Here is a 16,516-nt window from a genome sequence, read left to right on the forward strand (position 1 = left end):
AGATGGGATACTGTCAAGTAGATTGGAATTGCAAGACTATGTGATGGAGAAGCCTGATATAGTGTGTTTTGACTGAGACAAAATTACATGCAAAAATAAAGGTAAATTTGGATAATAAATATAATATATGGAGAAAGGACAGAGAGGGTAAAGGTGGAGGAGGAGTTATGATTATGACAAGGAAGGAGATAAATGTGGATAAGGTTTGGTATGGGAAGAACAACACAGAAGTGATAAGCATAAGGTTAAAATATGATGGAAAAGAATTAATAATCATGGTGACCTATGTACCTCCTAAAACAAATTCTTGGACATTAAGGGAATACGACAATATGATAAAGGATACTTTACAGAGTTTGGAAAGTGTATTAACTGAAAAAGAAAGGTGATACTAGTAGATTTTAATTGTAAGAAGTGGATTGGGAAAATCTAGTAAGTGGTGTTGGAGAGGAAGCATGGGAGAGAGATTCTTAATCTAATGATGGAAAATATGATGGAACAGAGGGTGAAAGAAAATACTAGATATAGAGGAGATGATGAACCGGCTAGACTGGATTTGGTGTTAACACGAGAAGTGTACCTATGTGGGATATACAATATAAATGTCCATTGGGAAGAGTGATCATGTGGTTATGGAAATGCAGATAGCAATAACACAGCGAAGGAGAGATGAGACATACAGGAGTGGTGGATTGAATTATAGAAAGATGGACACAGAAAATTTGAAAAATTATTTTAGAACATTAGATTGGGAGATGTTACAAATCAGAGAAGTGCAAACAAAATATGAGATTTTTATGAAATATTATAAAAAAGGAGTTATGAAATTTGTACCAAAGTATAAACCGAGAGAGGAAGGAAGAAAGGATTGGTTTAATGCAACTTGTGTTAAGGCTAAAGAAAAGAGAGATGTGGCTTGTAAAAGATGGAAAAAGAACAGGAACATACTAAATAAGGAGAATTATAGAGTGGCGAGAAATGGGAGGGTAAGGAGGGAGGAAGAAAGAAAATTTGAAAAAGATATTGTAGACAAGAGTAAGGAACATCCAAAATTGTTTAACAGGTTCATAAATGGTAAACTTAAAAAGAGAGAGTCCATTGAAAGATTAAAAGGAGAGCAAGGAATAGTAGATGACCCTAAGAATATCGCGGAATTGCTAAATGATAGGTTTCAACAAGTAAACAATGTTTGTAAAGCCTCAAAATGTGGAAGGAAATGTGCATGGATGACATTAAGATACCTAAAAAGGAGTTATATAAAATGTTGGAGGAACTTAAAGATGATAAAGCGATGGGGCCAGATGAAGTTTCAGGTAAATTATTGAACCCACACCAAAACTTCCTCTCTGTATATTCCTTGGGCGGGTTGGAGGAATTGATTAGGGAACTTCGCTTCTAACAGATGGCACGCGGGTCGCAGGTAGTAAGGGAGTGAGGGATGGGAGGGTCCATCAGCAGGGAAGGATGAGCGCCATTACAAGATTCAAACAAGGAATATACAGAGAGGAAGTTTTGGTGTGGGTTAAAGTTTGGAGGGCAGCGACGGTGCTGCCATCTGTTGGAAGCAAGTAATTTCATAGAAAACATTATTAGGAGTAACTTAAAATTTCTCCCATGCTTCCTCCCACTCCCCTTATTTTTCCCTGCATTTTCTCGTGGTTATGAACTTATAAGGCAAATAAAACATGTTCATATATATATATATATATATATATATATATATATATATATATATATATATATATATATATATATATATATATTTCTGCCCTCCGCCTGGGCCACACCATACTCCTTACTTGCATCGCCACGTTTGTTTTGTGACCACTTCTGCCCTTGGTGTGGACTACCCTGAGGCCATGGAACATTTCCTGCTTCAATGCCCACGCCTCCTCTCAACATACTGCATTACAGCTCTCTCCGCCCTGGCCACACTCACACCTGCCCATCCTCTTGGCGGCCTCAGGCGTCCACCTTTCCTAACAACCTGCTGTCTTATTACTTGTTCTTAAAAGAAGGCCAGCTACCACACCTGTGATACCCACACAGGACTACCCCAGGGCTCATAAGGATTCAAAAGAGGCCATGAAAATCTATGGATCCTTATGAGTCCTGGGGTACTCCTGTGTGGATATCACATGCAAGGTAGCTGGCCGGTCTTCCTCGAGAAGGTACAAGTAAGGCGAAGGACAGCAGGTGCTAGGAAAGGTAGAAGCCTGAGACCGCCAAGAAGATGGTCAGGTCGAGTGTTGTGATGGCCAGGACGGAGAGCCGGGAGCGTAATGCAGTATGTTGAGAGGAGTGGTGGCATTGAAGCAGGAAATGTTCCATGGCATCACGGGTAGTCCTACACCAAGGGCAGAAGGGGTCACAAGACTGACGTAGGCGATGCAAGTGAGCACTGAGCGTGGTGTGGCCCAGGCAGAGGCGGGCAATGGTTGATGTGCCTTGTGCTCCTTCCCGTGACTGACTGACTGTTTGAATCTTGTAACAGTGCTCATCCTCCCCCGCTGATGGATCACCCCCATCCCTCACCCCCTTACTACCTACGACCCGCGTGCCATCTGTTGGAAGTGAAGTTCCCTAATCAATACCTCCAGCCTGCCCATTGAACCCGTATATCCTCCCTAGAATCCTTGATTCAAACAGTCAGTCAGTCATGGGAAGGAGCACAAGGCACATCAGCCATCACCCGCCTCCGCCTGGGCCACACCACGCTCAGTGCTCACTTGCACCACCTACGTCTATCTTGTGACCCCTTCTGCACTTGGTGTAGGACTACCCCTGAGTCCATGGAACAATTCCTGCTTCAATGCCCACGCCTCTTCTCTCAACATAGTGCATTACACTCCCGGCTCTCCGCCCTGGCCATCACAACACTCAACCTGCCCACCCTCCTGGCAGCCTCAGGCATCCACCTCTCCTGGCAACCTGCTGTCCTTCGCCTTACTTGTGCCTTCTTGAGGAAGACCGGCCAGCTACCACGCCTGTGATACCCACACAGGACTACCCCAGGGCTCATAAGGATCCACAGATCTTCGTGGCCTCTTTTGGATCCTTATGAGCCCTGGGGTAGTCCTGTGTGTATCACAGTAGCTGACCGATCTTTCTCAAGGTACACAAATAAGGCGAAGGATAGCAGGTATGCCAGGAGGTGGACACCTGAGCTGCCAAGAGGCAGGTCAGTGTGTGATGGCCAGGCGGAGAGCACGTAATGCAGTATGTTGAGATGAGGCATGGGCATTGAAGCAGGAAATGTTCCATGGCCTCAGACCAAGGGCAGAAGTGGTCACAAGACAGTCAATGTATGCGATGCAAGTAAAGAGTATGGTGTAGCCCAGGCGGGCGGCAGAATATATATATATATATATATATATATATATATATATATATATATATATATATATATATATATATATGTTTTATTTGCCTTATAAGTTCATAACCACGAGAAAATGCAGGGAAAAATAGGGGGTGGGGGAGGAAGCATGGGAGAAATTTTAAGTTACTCCTAACAACGTTTTCTATGAAAGTACTCGCTTTCAACAGATGGCAGCACCGTCGCTGTCCTTCAAACTTTAACCCATACCAAAACTTCCTCTCTGTATATTCCTTGGTATGTGCCGTGCACTCGAAGATGTGCGAAAACACCATTGATTAGCAATCTGAATTTATGGGAATATCAGCTAAGTGTGCATTTATATTCTACATTAATTTAAAAGGGAAGTGATGGCATAGTGGATAAGCATGGGATTGAACAGACATCCATGCGTAGGTTCGAATCCCATGTGCCATCTTGAAACATTGTCATTTGGTGACATCATGTCACCATGGTACGCAGGTTCTATGTGGAGGTGTAATTGCCTTACACCAAAGATGTGTTTAGGTGGTGATATGGACTTTAATATGGATACCACTAAAAATGAAATTGCCTGCGGCCCTACTCTTCAAGTACACATACAGGCGCTGTAGGGTAAAATAAAATAAATAAATAAATGAATAATAATAATGATAATAATGATAATAATAAAGTAAAATAAATAAAAATTCACAATGCTTTTGAGTATACTAAATGTTAATTTTTAACTCCAGCTAAAGAAAAATTTACATATTGTGACTTTTTTTCTTATACCATATTATACTCTTCCTATAAACTCTTAACCAGTCTTCAACTTACCCTTCAGTGCAGTTCAAGTTATTCCAGGAAACTTGTATCTGACCACCATCATTTGTCATCTCTATCTCAGGGCGAATTTCTAAAGAAAGAGATTTGGAGGAAGATAAAGGTGTGATATAAAACAAAGGAAGAAAAATGACACCAAATTACATAATTAGGTAATGAGAAAAATTTCTGTGACTGGCTAGATTTACACCCAACTTGTCTAATGGCAAGTCTCTTCATGACTAGGAAAAATCTAATCCTTATAGTAACATTTACTTCAGTGTTGTGTTGATGTTCAAGGCAATATTCATAAATAATAACAATAACTACTACTATTAGAGTGAATTCAGGAAATAAGGTAGCAAATGTTCCATATCACTAAAAAAAAAAAAAACAAATAAATTCAGCTTATTAGAAAAAGGAAGTTAAAAAAGAAGCCTCAATATTTTAAAGCAATCAAGAAGATGCGTCTAGCGCACACACACACGCACACACACAAGACGACATGGATTAAAACTCAGAAAAGACAACTACAGAAGAGACTTCAAGAAAACAGCTTCCCTAGAGGTGATATATATATATATATATATATATATATATATATATATATATATATATATATATATATATATAAATATATATATATAATATATATATATATATATATATATATATATATATATATATATATATATATATATATATATATATATATATATATATATATATATATATATATATATATATGTATATGGAAGGACTGGACAGAGGTGGTGTGTGAAAAGTTTATACACGATTTTAAGAGAAAATTAAACATTGATATACAGAGAGGGACATAGAATGGGCTAGTAAACACACACACACACACACACACACACACACACACACACACACACACACACACACACACACACACACACACACACACACACACACACACATTTTAGAACTCAACGATTACTTGAGGGACAAGAACCCAGATATTGTGGGTCTTACTGAAACAAAACTGAGAGAGAGAAGACCTGATGATGGTTGGAGAAGGAAATATAATGTTTGGAAAAGAAATAGAGTAGGTAAGATGGGAGGAGGAGTGATGTTGCTGGTTAAAGAAGATATAAAGGTGGATCAAGTGAAAGAAGGTATGGGAAAGGCAGAAGTGCTAAAGATCAGAGCAGAAACTAATGAAGGAAAAAGAGGCACTACATAGTGGTGTACGTACCACCTAAGACAAATGCATGGTCAGTACAGGAATATGAAGAAATGATAAGTGATACAGGAACATGTCTGGAAGAAATGTTGGGTGGCTGTGAACGAACTATAATGATGGGAGATTTTAATTGTAAAGAGGTGTGTTGGGAGGACTGGTCAATGGAAGGATCAGAGACAACATGGGAAATACACTATTGACACTGGCAATGGAAAATGTGTTAACTCAGTGGGTCAAAGAAGATACTAGGTTTGGAGGAGAGGGAGCATCGTCAAGACTGGACTTGGTCTTTAGTACAGAGCCAATGGTCATTGAGGAGATGAGGGTGGAGTGCCCTTTAGCAAAGAGTGATCATGCAGTTTTGGAGTTCAAGGTGATAGATGAAGAGAAATCTAGAAGAAATGAAGAATATAAAGTGGGAAGATGGAATTATGCCAAGACAGATTTTGGAAACCTAAAGAAATTCTTTCAAGAGACAAATTGGATGAAATTCAAGAGTGCTAAGGAGCAAATGAAAAGTGGAAGGAATTTATAAAAATATACAAAGAAGGTGAGAAAAATTTGTACCAATAAGACAACATAGAAGTTGGAAAGCAGGACTGGTTTAACGATAGATGTGAAAAGGCTAGAACAAGAAAAGAGGATGCATGGAAGAGGTGGAGAAGGAAAAGACGGATTAAGCAGTGGGAAAGTTACAAAAGAGCAAGAAATGAATATGTGTTGATTAGAAGAGAAGAAAGAAAGAAACAAGAAAAGGATATAATTGATAAATGTAAAGACCAACCAAGGCTTTTTACAGACATGTGAACAACAACATCAAAAATAGAGAAAGTATTGAAAGTTTAGAAGTAAATGGAGTATGCAGTGAAGATCCCAGGAAATGGCAGAGGCTATGAATGGATGCTTTCGGAAGGTATTCACAAAGGAGACTGCTTTTGACAAACCACTGGTAATGGAACAGAAAGGGATTATGAAGGAGTTTCAAGTAACTGTGGAGGAGATCAAGAATATGATGGGGAGTTTAGAAGTGAGAAAAGCTGTGGGACCTGATGGGGTATCAGGATGGATTTTAAGAGAATGCAGGAGCAACTGGCAGAAAAAGTTTGTGAAGTAATTGATGCCTCATTAAGGGAAGGTGTAGTGCCCCAAGACTGGAAAAGAGCTAACATTGTCCCAATCTATAAATCAGGTAACAAGAGAGACCCATTGAACTATAGACCAGTGTCACTTACAAGTGTGGTAGCTAAGATGTGTGAGAGGGTGGTGAAGAATAGATGGACAGACTTCTTGGAGAAAAATGACATACTTTGTGAGTGTCAATTTGGTTTTAGAAAAGGGCGTTCATGCACGACAAACCTGATATGTTACTATTCGAGGGTGATAGATGTAATACAGGAAAGAGATGGTTGGGCTGATGGAATATATCTGGATTTAAAAAAGGCCTTTGATAAGGTACCACACCGGAGACTGATCTGGAAACTTGAAATGGTAGGAGGAGTGCATGGCAGTTTACTAAAATGGATGGAAGACTTTTGGTAGGAAGAGAAATGAGAACAATAATTAAGGACAGACCATCAGAATGGGGCTTGGTGGAGAGTGGAGTTCCACAGGGATCAGTGTTGGCACCAGTAATGTTCGCGGTCTACATAAATGACATGGTGGATGGGGTGTCCAGTTATGTGAGCCTATTTGCAGACGATGCAAAATTGTTAAGAAAAGTGAGATGTGACAAAGATTGCGAACTACTCCAGGAAGACTTGGACAGAATATGGAAATGGAGCTGTACATGGCAAATGGAGTTCAACACGACAAAATGCAAGAAAATAGAGTTTGGCAAGAGTGAAAGAAGAATCAGGAGTATGTACAAGATAGGAAATGAAGACATAAAACCAGTCATGAAGAAAAAGACCTTGGGGTGACAATTACCAATGACCTATCGCCAGAGAGACATATAAACAAAATAATTGGAGAAGTATTGAACTTATTGAGGAACATAAGAGTGGCGTTCGTATATTTAGATGAAGAAATGATGAAGAAAATAATTACTGCAATGATAAGACCGAGGCTTGAATATGCAACAATACAGTGGGCTCGAACTTAAAGAAACACATAAGGAAACTAGAGAAAGTACAGAGGGCTGCAACAAAAATGGTGCCTGACTTAAGAGATTTGACTTATGAAGACAGACTGAAAAGAATGCAACTTCCGACCCTGGAAAACAGAAGAGAAAGGGAGACCTGATAGCAATATACAGAGTGATGATTGGCATGGAAAAATGGATAGGGAAGATCTGTGTATGTGGAATGAAAGAATGTCGAGAGGGCATGGGAAAAAACTAAAATGGCCACTTATAGGAGAGATGTGAAAAATATAGCTTCCCTCATAGAAGGGTGGAAGCATGGAATAGTTTAGACGTGGAAGTGGTCAACGCAAGGAATATTCATGATTTTAAGAAAAAGCTGGACATTAATAGATATGGAGACGGGACAACACGAGCATAGCTCTTTTCCGTATGTTACAATTAGGTAAATACAATTAGGTAAATACACACACACACACACACACACACACACACACACACACACACACACACACACAGAAAACAAAAGAGAGAAGAGAAAAGAAAAAAAGAGAGAGAGAGAAAGAGATGAAGACTATGGAGAATGGACTGTGTTGAGTGATCAAAACATGAGTAATGGAACATACATGAGACATAAAAGGAAGACATTGAGGGAAAACAAATAAGAGAGAGACTTCAAAAAAAAAATAAAAAAAAAACAATAAAAAAAATTACAAATGAATATAAAAATAACAATAATGATAAAAAAGGAAAAAAAAAGGGAAAACAAAAAAAAAAAAAACAAAAAAAAAAAAACAAAGAAAAAAAAAAAAAAAAAAAAAAAAAACAAAAAAAAAAAAACAAAGTGGATGTTGAAATGAGAAAAGAAGCAAGTAATGAAGGTTCTTGTATTATAAGAAATTATAATCAAACACACACACACACACACACAAGAAAGATTGGTTTAATGCAAGATGTGCTAGGGCAAAGGAGAAACGAGATGGAGCATGGAAAAGGTGGAGAAGAAACAGAAATCCAGAAAATAAGGAAAACTTCAAAACAGCAAGAAATGAATATGCTAAGATGAGAAAGGAAGAAGAAAAGAACTATGAAAAGGACATTGTCGAAAAATGTAAGGAACAACCAAAATTGTTCTACAGATTCATAAATGGAAAAATAAGACAAAAAGAAACAATAGAAAGGTTAAAAGGAGAAAACGGAAAGGTGGAAGACCCAAAAAGTATGGCAGAACTGTTAAATAGTAAATTTCATGAGGTCTTTACTAAGGAATCCAAATTTGAAAGACCACAGGGTAATAGAGAGACTGTCTATATGAAAGAGATTAAAGTAACCAAGCTTGAAATAAAAAAGTTGATGACGGAATTGGATGAGGAAAAGGCAATGGGACCGGATGAAGTCTCAGGCAGAATACTGAAAGAATGTAGGGAAGAACTAGCAAGTCCAATATACAACATCATAAAATGCTCAATAGAAAATGGAACAGTGCCAGTGGAGTGGAAAAGAGCTGAGGTGGTTCCCATATATAAGAGCGGAAGGAAGGAAGAACCTTTAAATTACAGACCGGTATCACTAACTAGTGTAATATGCAAGATGTGTGAAAAGTAATAAAGAAGCAATGGATCAAGTTTCTTGAAGACAACAAAATATTATCAAATAGCCAATTTGGTTTTAGAAAAGGTCGGTCATGTGTGACAAATTTATTGAGTTTCTACTCTAGAATAGTTGATAAAGTACAAGAGAGAGAGGGATGGGTTGACTGTATTTATTTAGATCTAAAAAAGGCTTTTGATAAAGTGCCACATGAAAGATTACTATGGAAGTTAGAGGAGAAGGGTGGCTTAAAAGGAAGCACATTGAGATGGATGAAGAATTACTTAAGGGGGAGAGAAATAAGGACGATAGTTAAAGATATGAAGTCCAAGTGGAGAACAGTAGACAGCGGAGTGCCACAGGGGTCAGTATTGGCACCAATACTTTTTCTCGTATATATAAATGACATGCCAGAGGGAGTGAACAGCTACATAAATCTGTTTGCGGACGATGCGAAACTGTGCAGAGTCATTAAACAAAAAGAGGATTGTGAAATACTACAGGAAGACTTAAACAAGATCTGGAAATGGAGCAAAAAATGGGAGATGGAATTCAATGTGGACAAAAGCCATGTCATGGAAATGGGAAAAAGTGAAAAACGACCAGTGGGAATCTATAAGATGGGAGATGGAGTAGAACTAGAAAAAGGAAAAAAGGAAAAGGACTTGGGAGTGACAATGGAAGAAAATAATCAACCGGTAAGCCATATTGATAGAATTTTCAGAGAGACGTATAATTTGCTAAGGAATATTGGAGTAGCATTTCACTATATGGACAAGGAAATGATGAAGAAATTGATAAGTACTAAAATAAGACCTAGATTGGAATATGCAGGAGTTGTGTGGACTCCCATAAAAAGAAACACATAAGAAAATTAGAGACTACAAAAATGGCTACAAGAATGGTTCCAGAATTTAAAGGGATGGCATATGAGGAGAGACTAAAGGCAATGGATCTACCAACCTTGGAGCAGAGAAGAGAGAGAGATCTGATACAAGTTTATAAATTGATTAACGGAATGGATGAAGTGGATAATGAGAAACTGATCCTGAGAGAAGAATATGACTTTAGAAGCACAAGATCGCATAGTAAGAAACTAAGGAAGGGACGATGTCTGAGAGATGTTAAAAATTTAGTTTCCGCAAAGATGTGTTGAGACTTGGAACAGTTTGAGTGAGGAAGTGGTATCAGCAAAGAGTGTACATAGTTTTAAAGAAAAATTGGATAAGTGTAGATATGGAGACGGGACCACATGAGCATAAAGCCCAGGCCCTGTAAAACTACAACTAGGTAAATACAACTAGGTAAATACACACACACACACACACACACACACACACACAGACAGACACATGATAAAAGATATGGTGTCTCCTTTGTGAGTGTTCATAGCAGAAGAGATATGTAAATGAGGAGTTGTGACCTTGATGTGTGTGTGGTGTGTGTGGTCTCAGGATGAGATGGAAATAATGAGCTCTGAGTTGAGAATAAGTGGCTGTCTCATCAGAGACTGAGAGATCAAACAGTGAAACACACAAAAAAAAAAAACAGGAAGGTAAAATTGAAAACTGTTTGAAAAGTATGGGGCCTGGAAACGAGTTATGACAATGTAATGAAAGAGTGATATGAAGAAAGAAAATGCAATACTGAAAGAGGAAGTTAAGTTAATTAAAGTGAATTGTGACAAATGTGGAGAATCTTTAGGAAAAGTGATGGAGAAGCAGGCTGAATGGAAAAAAGTCAGGAAGTGGAAAGAAAGGAGGTAAATTACAAAGTTGCAAGTCTGGAAAAGGAAATCAAAGAGTCTGGGAGAAAACTTTGGGCCTTGCTGAAATTATAGATCAACAGATCATAGAAGAGAAGATTGCTGAGAAAGTGGTGAAGGTTATTAAGTCAAATGAGACATTGGTGAGAAACTGTAGACAAAAAGAGATGTGTGGTGATATTTGGTGTGGAGGAGGATAAGACACCGAGTAAAATGGAGAGAGAAAAAACATAAAAAGGTGATAAATAATATCATTAATGTGGTGCAGGAGGAGGAAAAGACCTAGTACAAGAAATAGAGGACTTCCATAGAATTGGAAAGTTCACAGGAGAAGGTATGAGGCCAATAAGAATCAAACTTAAGTCACAAAAGGATGTAGATGAATTGGTGGAGAAGTCATGGAGGCTAGCCCAGCAGGAAACAACAAGGAAGATTTGGTTGAGAAGAGATCTCGGTGAAAAGGAAAGAGAAATGTTAAATGAGTTGAGAAAGGAGGCTTTGAAAAAAAATGAAGAGAGGACAGAAGAGGAAAAGAAAGAGTTTTCTGGAGAATCTTGGATATGAGACTGAGGAAGTGGTTCATAACCCAGAAAAGTACAGCAAGAAAGGACTAAAGAAACTTACATATGAGCGGAATGTAATGTATTCCAACATAAATGGAGTGATATCGGGATTTTAGAACTCAACGATTACTTGAGGACAAGAACCCAGATATTGTGGGTCTTACTGAAACAAAACTGAGAGAGAGAAGACCTGATGATGGTTGGAGAAGGAAATATAATGTTTGGAAAAGAAATAGAGTAGGTAAGATGGGAGGAGGAGTGATGTTGCTGGTTAAAAAGATATAAAGGTGGATCAAGTGAAAGAAGGTATGGGAAAGGCAGAAGTGCTAAAGATCAGAGCAGAAACTAATGAAGGAAAAAGAGGCACTACATAGTGGTGTACGTACCACCTAAGACAAATGCATGGTCAGTACAGGAATATGAAGAAATGATAAGTGATACAGGAACATGTCTGGAAGAAATGTTGGGTGGCTGTGAACGAACTATAATGATGGGAGATTTTAATTGTAAAGAGGTGTGTTGGGAGGACTGGTCAATGGAAGGATCAGAGACAACATGGGAAATACACTATTGACACTGGCAATGGAAAATGTGTTAACTCAGTGGGTCAAAGAAGATACTAGGTTTGGAGGAGAGGAGCATCGTCAAGACTGGACTTGGTCTTTAGTACAGAGCCAATGGTCATTGAGGAGATGAGGGTGGAGTGCCCTTTAGCAAAGAGTGATCATGCAGTTTTGGAGTTCAAGGTGATAGATGAAGAGAAATCTAGAAGAAATGAAGAATATAAAGTGGGAAGATGGAATTATGCCAAGACAGATTTTGGAAACCTAAAGAAATTCTTTCAAGAGACAAATTGGATGAAATTCAAGAGTGCTAAGGAGCAAATGAAAAGTGGAAGGAATTTATAAAAATATACAAAGAAGGTGAGAAAAATTTGTACCAATAAGACAACATAGAAAGTTGGAAAGCAGGACTGGTTTAACGATAGATGTGAAAAGGCTAGAACAAGAAAAGAGGATGCATGGAAGAGGTGGAGAAGGAAAAGACGGATTAAGCAGTGGGAAAGTTACAAAAGAGCAAGAAATGAATATGTGTTGATTAGAAGAGAAGAAAGAAAGAAACAAGAAAAGGATATAATTGATAAATGTAAAGACCAACCAAGGCTTTTTACAGACATGTGAACAACAACATCAAAAATAGAAAGTATTGAAAGTTTAGAAGTAAATGGAGTATGCAGTGAGATCCCAGGAAATGGCAGAGGCTATGAATGGATGCTTTCGGAAGGTATTCACAAAGGAGACTGCTTTTGACAAACCACTGGTAATGGAACAGAAAGGGATTATGAAGGAGTTTCAAGTAACTGTGGAGGAGATCAAGAATATGATGGGGAGTTTAGAAGTGAGAAAAGCTGTGGGACCTGATGGGGTATCAGGATGGATTTTAAGAGAATGCAGGAGCAACTGGCAGAAAAAGTTTGTGAAGTAATTGATGCCTCATTAAGGGAAGGTGTAGTGCCCCAAGACTGGAAAAGAGCTAACATTGTCCCAATTTATAAATCAGGTAACAAGAGACCCATTGAACTATAGACCAGTGTCACTTACAAGTGTGGTAGCTAAGATGTGTGAGAGGGTGGTGAAGAATAGATGGACAGACTTCTTGGAGAAAAATGACATACTTTGTGAGTGTCAATTTGGTTTTAGAAAAGGGCGTTCATGCACGACAAACCTGATATGTTACTATTCGAGGGTGATAGATGTAATACAGGAAAGAGATGGTTGGGCTGATGGAATATATCTGGATTTAAAAAAGGCCTTTGATAAGGTACCACACCGGAGACTGATCTGGAAACTTGAAATGGTAGGAGGAGTGCATGGCAGTTTACTAAAATGGATGGAAGACTTTTGGTAGGAAGAGAAATGAGAACAATAATTAAGGACAGACCATCAGAATGGGGCTTGGTGGAGAGTGGAGTTCCACAGGGATCAGTGTTGGCACCAGTAATGTTTGCAGTCTACATAAATGACATGGTGGATGGGGTGTCCAGTTATGTGAGCCTATTTGCAGACGATGCAAAATTGTTAAGAAAAGTGAGATGTGACAAAGATTGCGAACTACTCCAGGAAGACTTGGACAGAATATGGAAATGGAGCTGTACATGGCAAATGGAGTTCAACACGACAAAATGCAAGAAAATAGAGTTTGGCAAGAGTGAAAGAAGAATCAGGAGTATGTACAAGATAGGAAATGAAGACATAAAACCAGTCATGAAGAAAAAGACCTTGGGGTGACAATTACCAATGACCTATCGCCAGAGAGACATATAAACAAAATAATTGGAGAAGTATTGAACTTATTGAGGAACATAAGAGTGGCGTTCATATATTTAGATGAAGAAATGATGAAGAAAATAATTACTGCAATGATAAGACCAAGGCTTGAATATGCAACAATACAGTGGGCTCGAACTTAAAGAAACACATAAGGAAACTAGAGAAAGTACAGAGGGCTGCAACAAAATGGTGCCTGACTTAAGAGATTTGACTTATGAAGACAGACTGAAAAGAATGCAACTTCCGACCCTGGAAAACAGAAGAGAAGGGGGAGACCTGATAGCAATATACAGAGTGATGATTGGCATGGAAAAATGGATAGGGAAGATCTGTGTATGTGGAATGAAAGAATGTCGAGAGGGCATGGGAAAAACTAAAATGGCCACTTATAGGAGAGATGTGAAAAAATATAGCTTCCCTCATAGAAGGGTGGAAGCATGGAATAGTTTAGACGTGGAAGTGGTCAACGCAAGGAATATTCATGATTTTAAGAAAAGCTGGACATTAATAGATATGGAGACGGGACAACACGAGCATAGCTCTTTTCCCGTATGTTACAATTAGGTAAATACAATTAGGTAAATACACACACACACACACACACACACACACACACACACACACACACACACACACACACACAACACACACAAAAGGAGAGTGGTTAGGTTAGAGCGTGGAAAAAGATGATTATTGATGTGGAGATATGTGTCTGTTTAGAGAGTTATAGCAGTGAGAGGACATGTAAAGAGTTGTGAGTTGTTGTGTGGTGTGTGTGGTCTCAGATATAAGATGGAAATAATGAGTCTGAGTCGTGGTGTAATCTGGCTGTCTGAGAGACTGAGAGATCAAACAGTGAATTAAAAAAAAAAAAAAAGCGATGGGACCAGATGAAGTTTCAGGAAAATTATTGAAGGAGTGTAGAGAAGAATTGATTGATCCATTATATGATATTATAAGGTATTCATTAGAAACAGGGGAAGTACCAGTAGAGTGGAAGAGAGCTGAAGTGGTGCCCATTTATAAGGGAGGCAGTAAGGAAGAGCCTCTTAACTATAGACCTGTGTCTCTAACAAGTGTGGTAGTAAGATTTGTGAGAGGGTGATAAAGAAATATTGGATACGGTTCCTGGAGGATCATAAGTTATTATCGGATCATCAATTTGGCTTTAGGAAAGGGAGGTCATGTGTAACAAATTTACTGAGCTTTTATTCAAGAGTGGTTGACAAAATACAAGAGAGAGAGGGATGGATGGACTGTGTATATTTGGATTTAAAGAAAGCTTTTGATAAGGTACCTCACATGAGACTGTTATGGAAATTAGAGATTTATGGAGGACTGAAAGGAAAAGTGTTAAAGTGGATGGAAAACTACTTGAGATGGAGGGAGATGAGAACGGTAATAAGGGATGCAAAGTCGGAATGGTTGGTGGTGGAGAGTGGAGTCCCACAAGGCTCAGTGCTGGCACCAATACATGCCAGAGGGAGTAAACAGTTATATTAATTTGTTTGCGGATGATGCGAAGTTGTGTAGGTGTGTGAAGAGTGAAGAAGATTGTGAAATTTTACAGGAAGATCTGGATAAGATTTGGGAGTGGAGCAAGATGGCAAATGGAATTTAATCTGAGCAAAAGTCATGTGATGGAGATGGGAAGAGTGAAGACCAAGAGGGTCATATAAGATGGGTGAAGAAGTAGTGTTGAAAAAGGTGGAAAAGGAAAAGGATTTGGGAGTGATAATACAAGACCATGGGCAGTTTGAGGCTCATATTGATAAGATGTTTGGAGAAACGTATAATTTGATAAAAATATTGGATTAGCCTTCCATTATATGGATAAAGATATGATGAAGAAATTAATTAGTACTAATTAGACCAAGATTGGAATATGCTGGAGTGGTTTGGTCCCCTTATAAAAAGAAGCATATAAGGAAGTTGGAGAGATTGCAGAGAATGGCAACAAAAATGGTTCTGGAATTGGCAGAAATGACCTATAAGGAGAGATTAAAAGAAATGAATTTGCTTACCTTGGAACAAAGAAGAGAAAGAGGAGATTTAATACAGATTTATAAACTGTTGAACGTACTGGATGAAGTGGATAATGAGCAAATGATGTTGAGAGAGGAAAACTTAAATAGAACTACAAGATTGCATAGTAAAAAGATAGCCAAGGGAATATGCCTGAAGGATGTGAAAAATATAGTTTCCACAAAGATGTGTGGAGGTGTGGAATGGTTTGAGTGAGGAGGTGGTGTCAGCGAGGAGTGTGCATAGTTTTAAAGGAAAGTTGGATGTGTGTAGATATGGAGACGGGGCCACACGAGTATGATACCCAGGCCCTGTAAAATTACAACTAGGTGAATACACACACACACACACACACACACACGGGACATCGTCGATGGCGGAGGTGGTCGCTGAGCTACAGAGCAATCATCTATAATTCTACAGTTACCATTGCCTAAGAGTAACCAAGGTGGGAAAGGAGCTGGTAATGTTTGTCCCGTCTCCATATAGTCATGTTAACTGTTGATTAGCAAAATAATGTCCAGTGAAGGTAAATATAAACTGTAGCCTGCGTTTGAGCCATCAGCTGGTTTGTTTACGTCTGCGCAACATGGCGGCCGTGAACTCGAAAGATGAATCAGACTTCACAGGGTTTCAAGGAATAATGGAGAAGAGCGCTTATGTGAAGAAAATTCTGGAGTTAGAAGGTAAAATTGAAAAACTGTTTGAAAAGTATGAGGGCCTGGAAACGAGTTATGACAATGTAAAGAAAGACTGTGCCGATATGAAGAAGGAAAATGCAGCACTGAAAGAGG

At 38.7% G+C, this 16,516-nt stretch overlaps 1 protein-coding gene across 4 annotated transcripts in view; it reads right to left on the reverse strand.

The window, feature by feature from the left end:
- LOC123516455 (receptor-type tyrosine-protein phosphatase C-like) overlaps window positions 1-16,516 on the reverse strand; it is a 173,339-nt gene that overhangs the window by 143,497 nt on the left and 13,326 nt on the right. For all 4 annotated transcript variants that reach the window (XM_045275757.1, XM_045275756.1, XM_045275755.1 and 1 more), the window contains exon 3: window positions 4,178-4,256. In XM_045275757.1, the coding sequence (XP_045131692.1) occupies window positions 4,178-4,256 (79 nt within the window). The remainder of the gene's footprint in view (window positions 1-4,177; window positions 4,257-16,516) is intronic.

Source organism: Portunus trituberculatus, chromosome 41 (genome assembly GCF_017591435.1).
Source record: "Portunus trituberculatus isolate SZX2019 chromosome 41, ASM1759143v1, whole genome shotgun sequence".
Taxonomy (NCBI): domain Eukaryota; kingdom Metazoa; phylum Arthropoda; class Malacostraca; order Decapoda; family Portunidae; genus Portunus; species Portunus trituberculatus.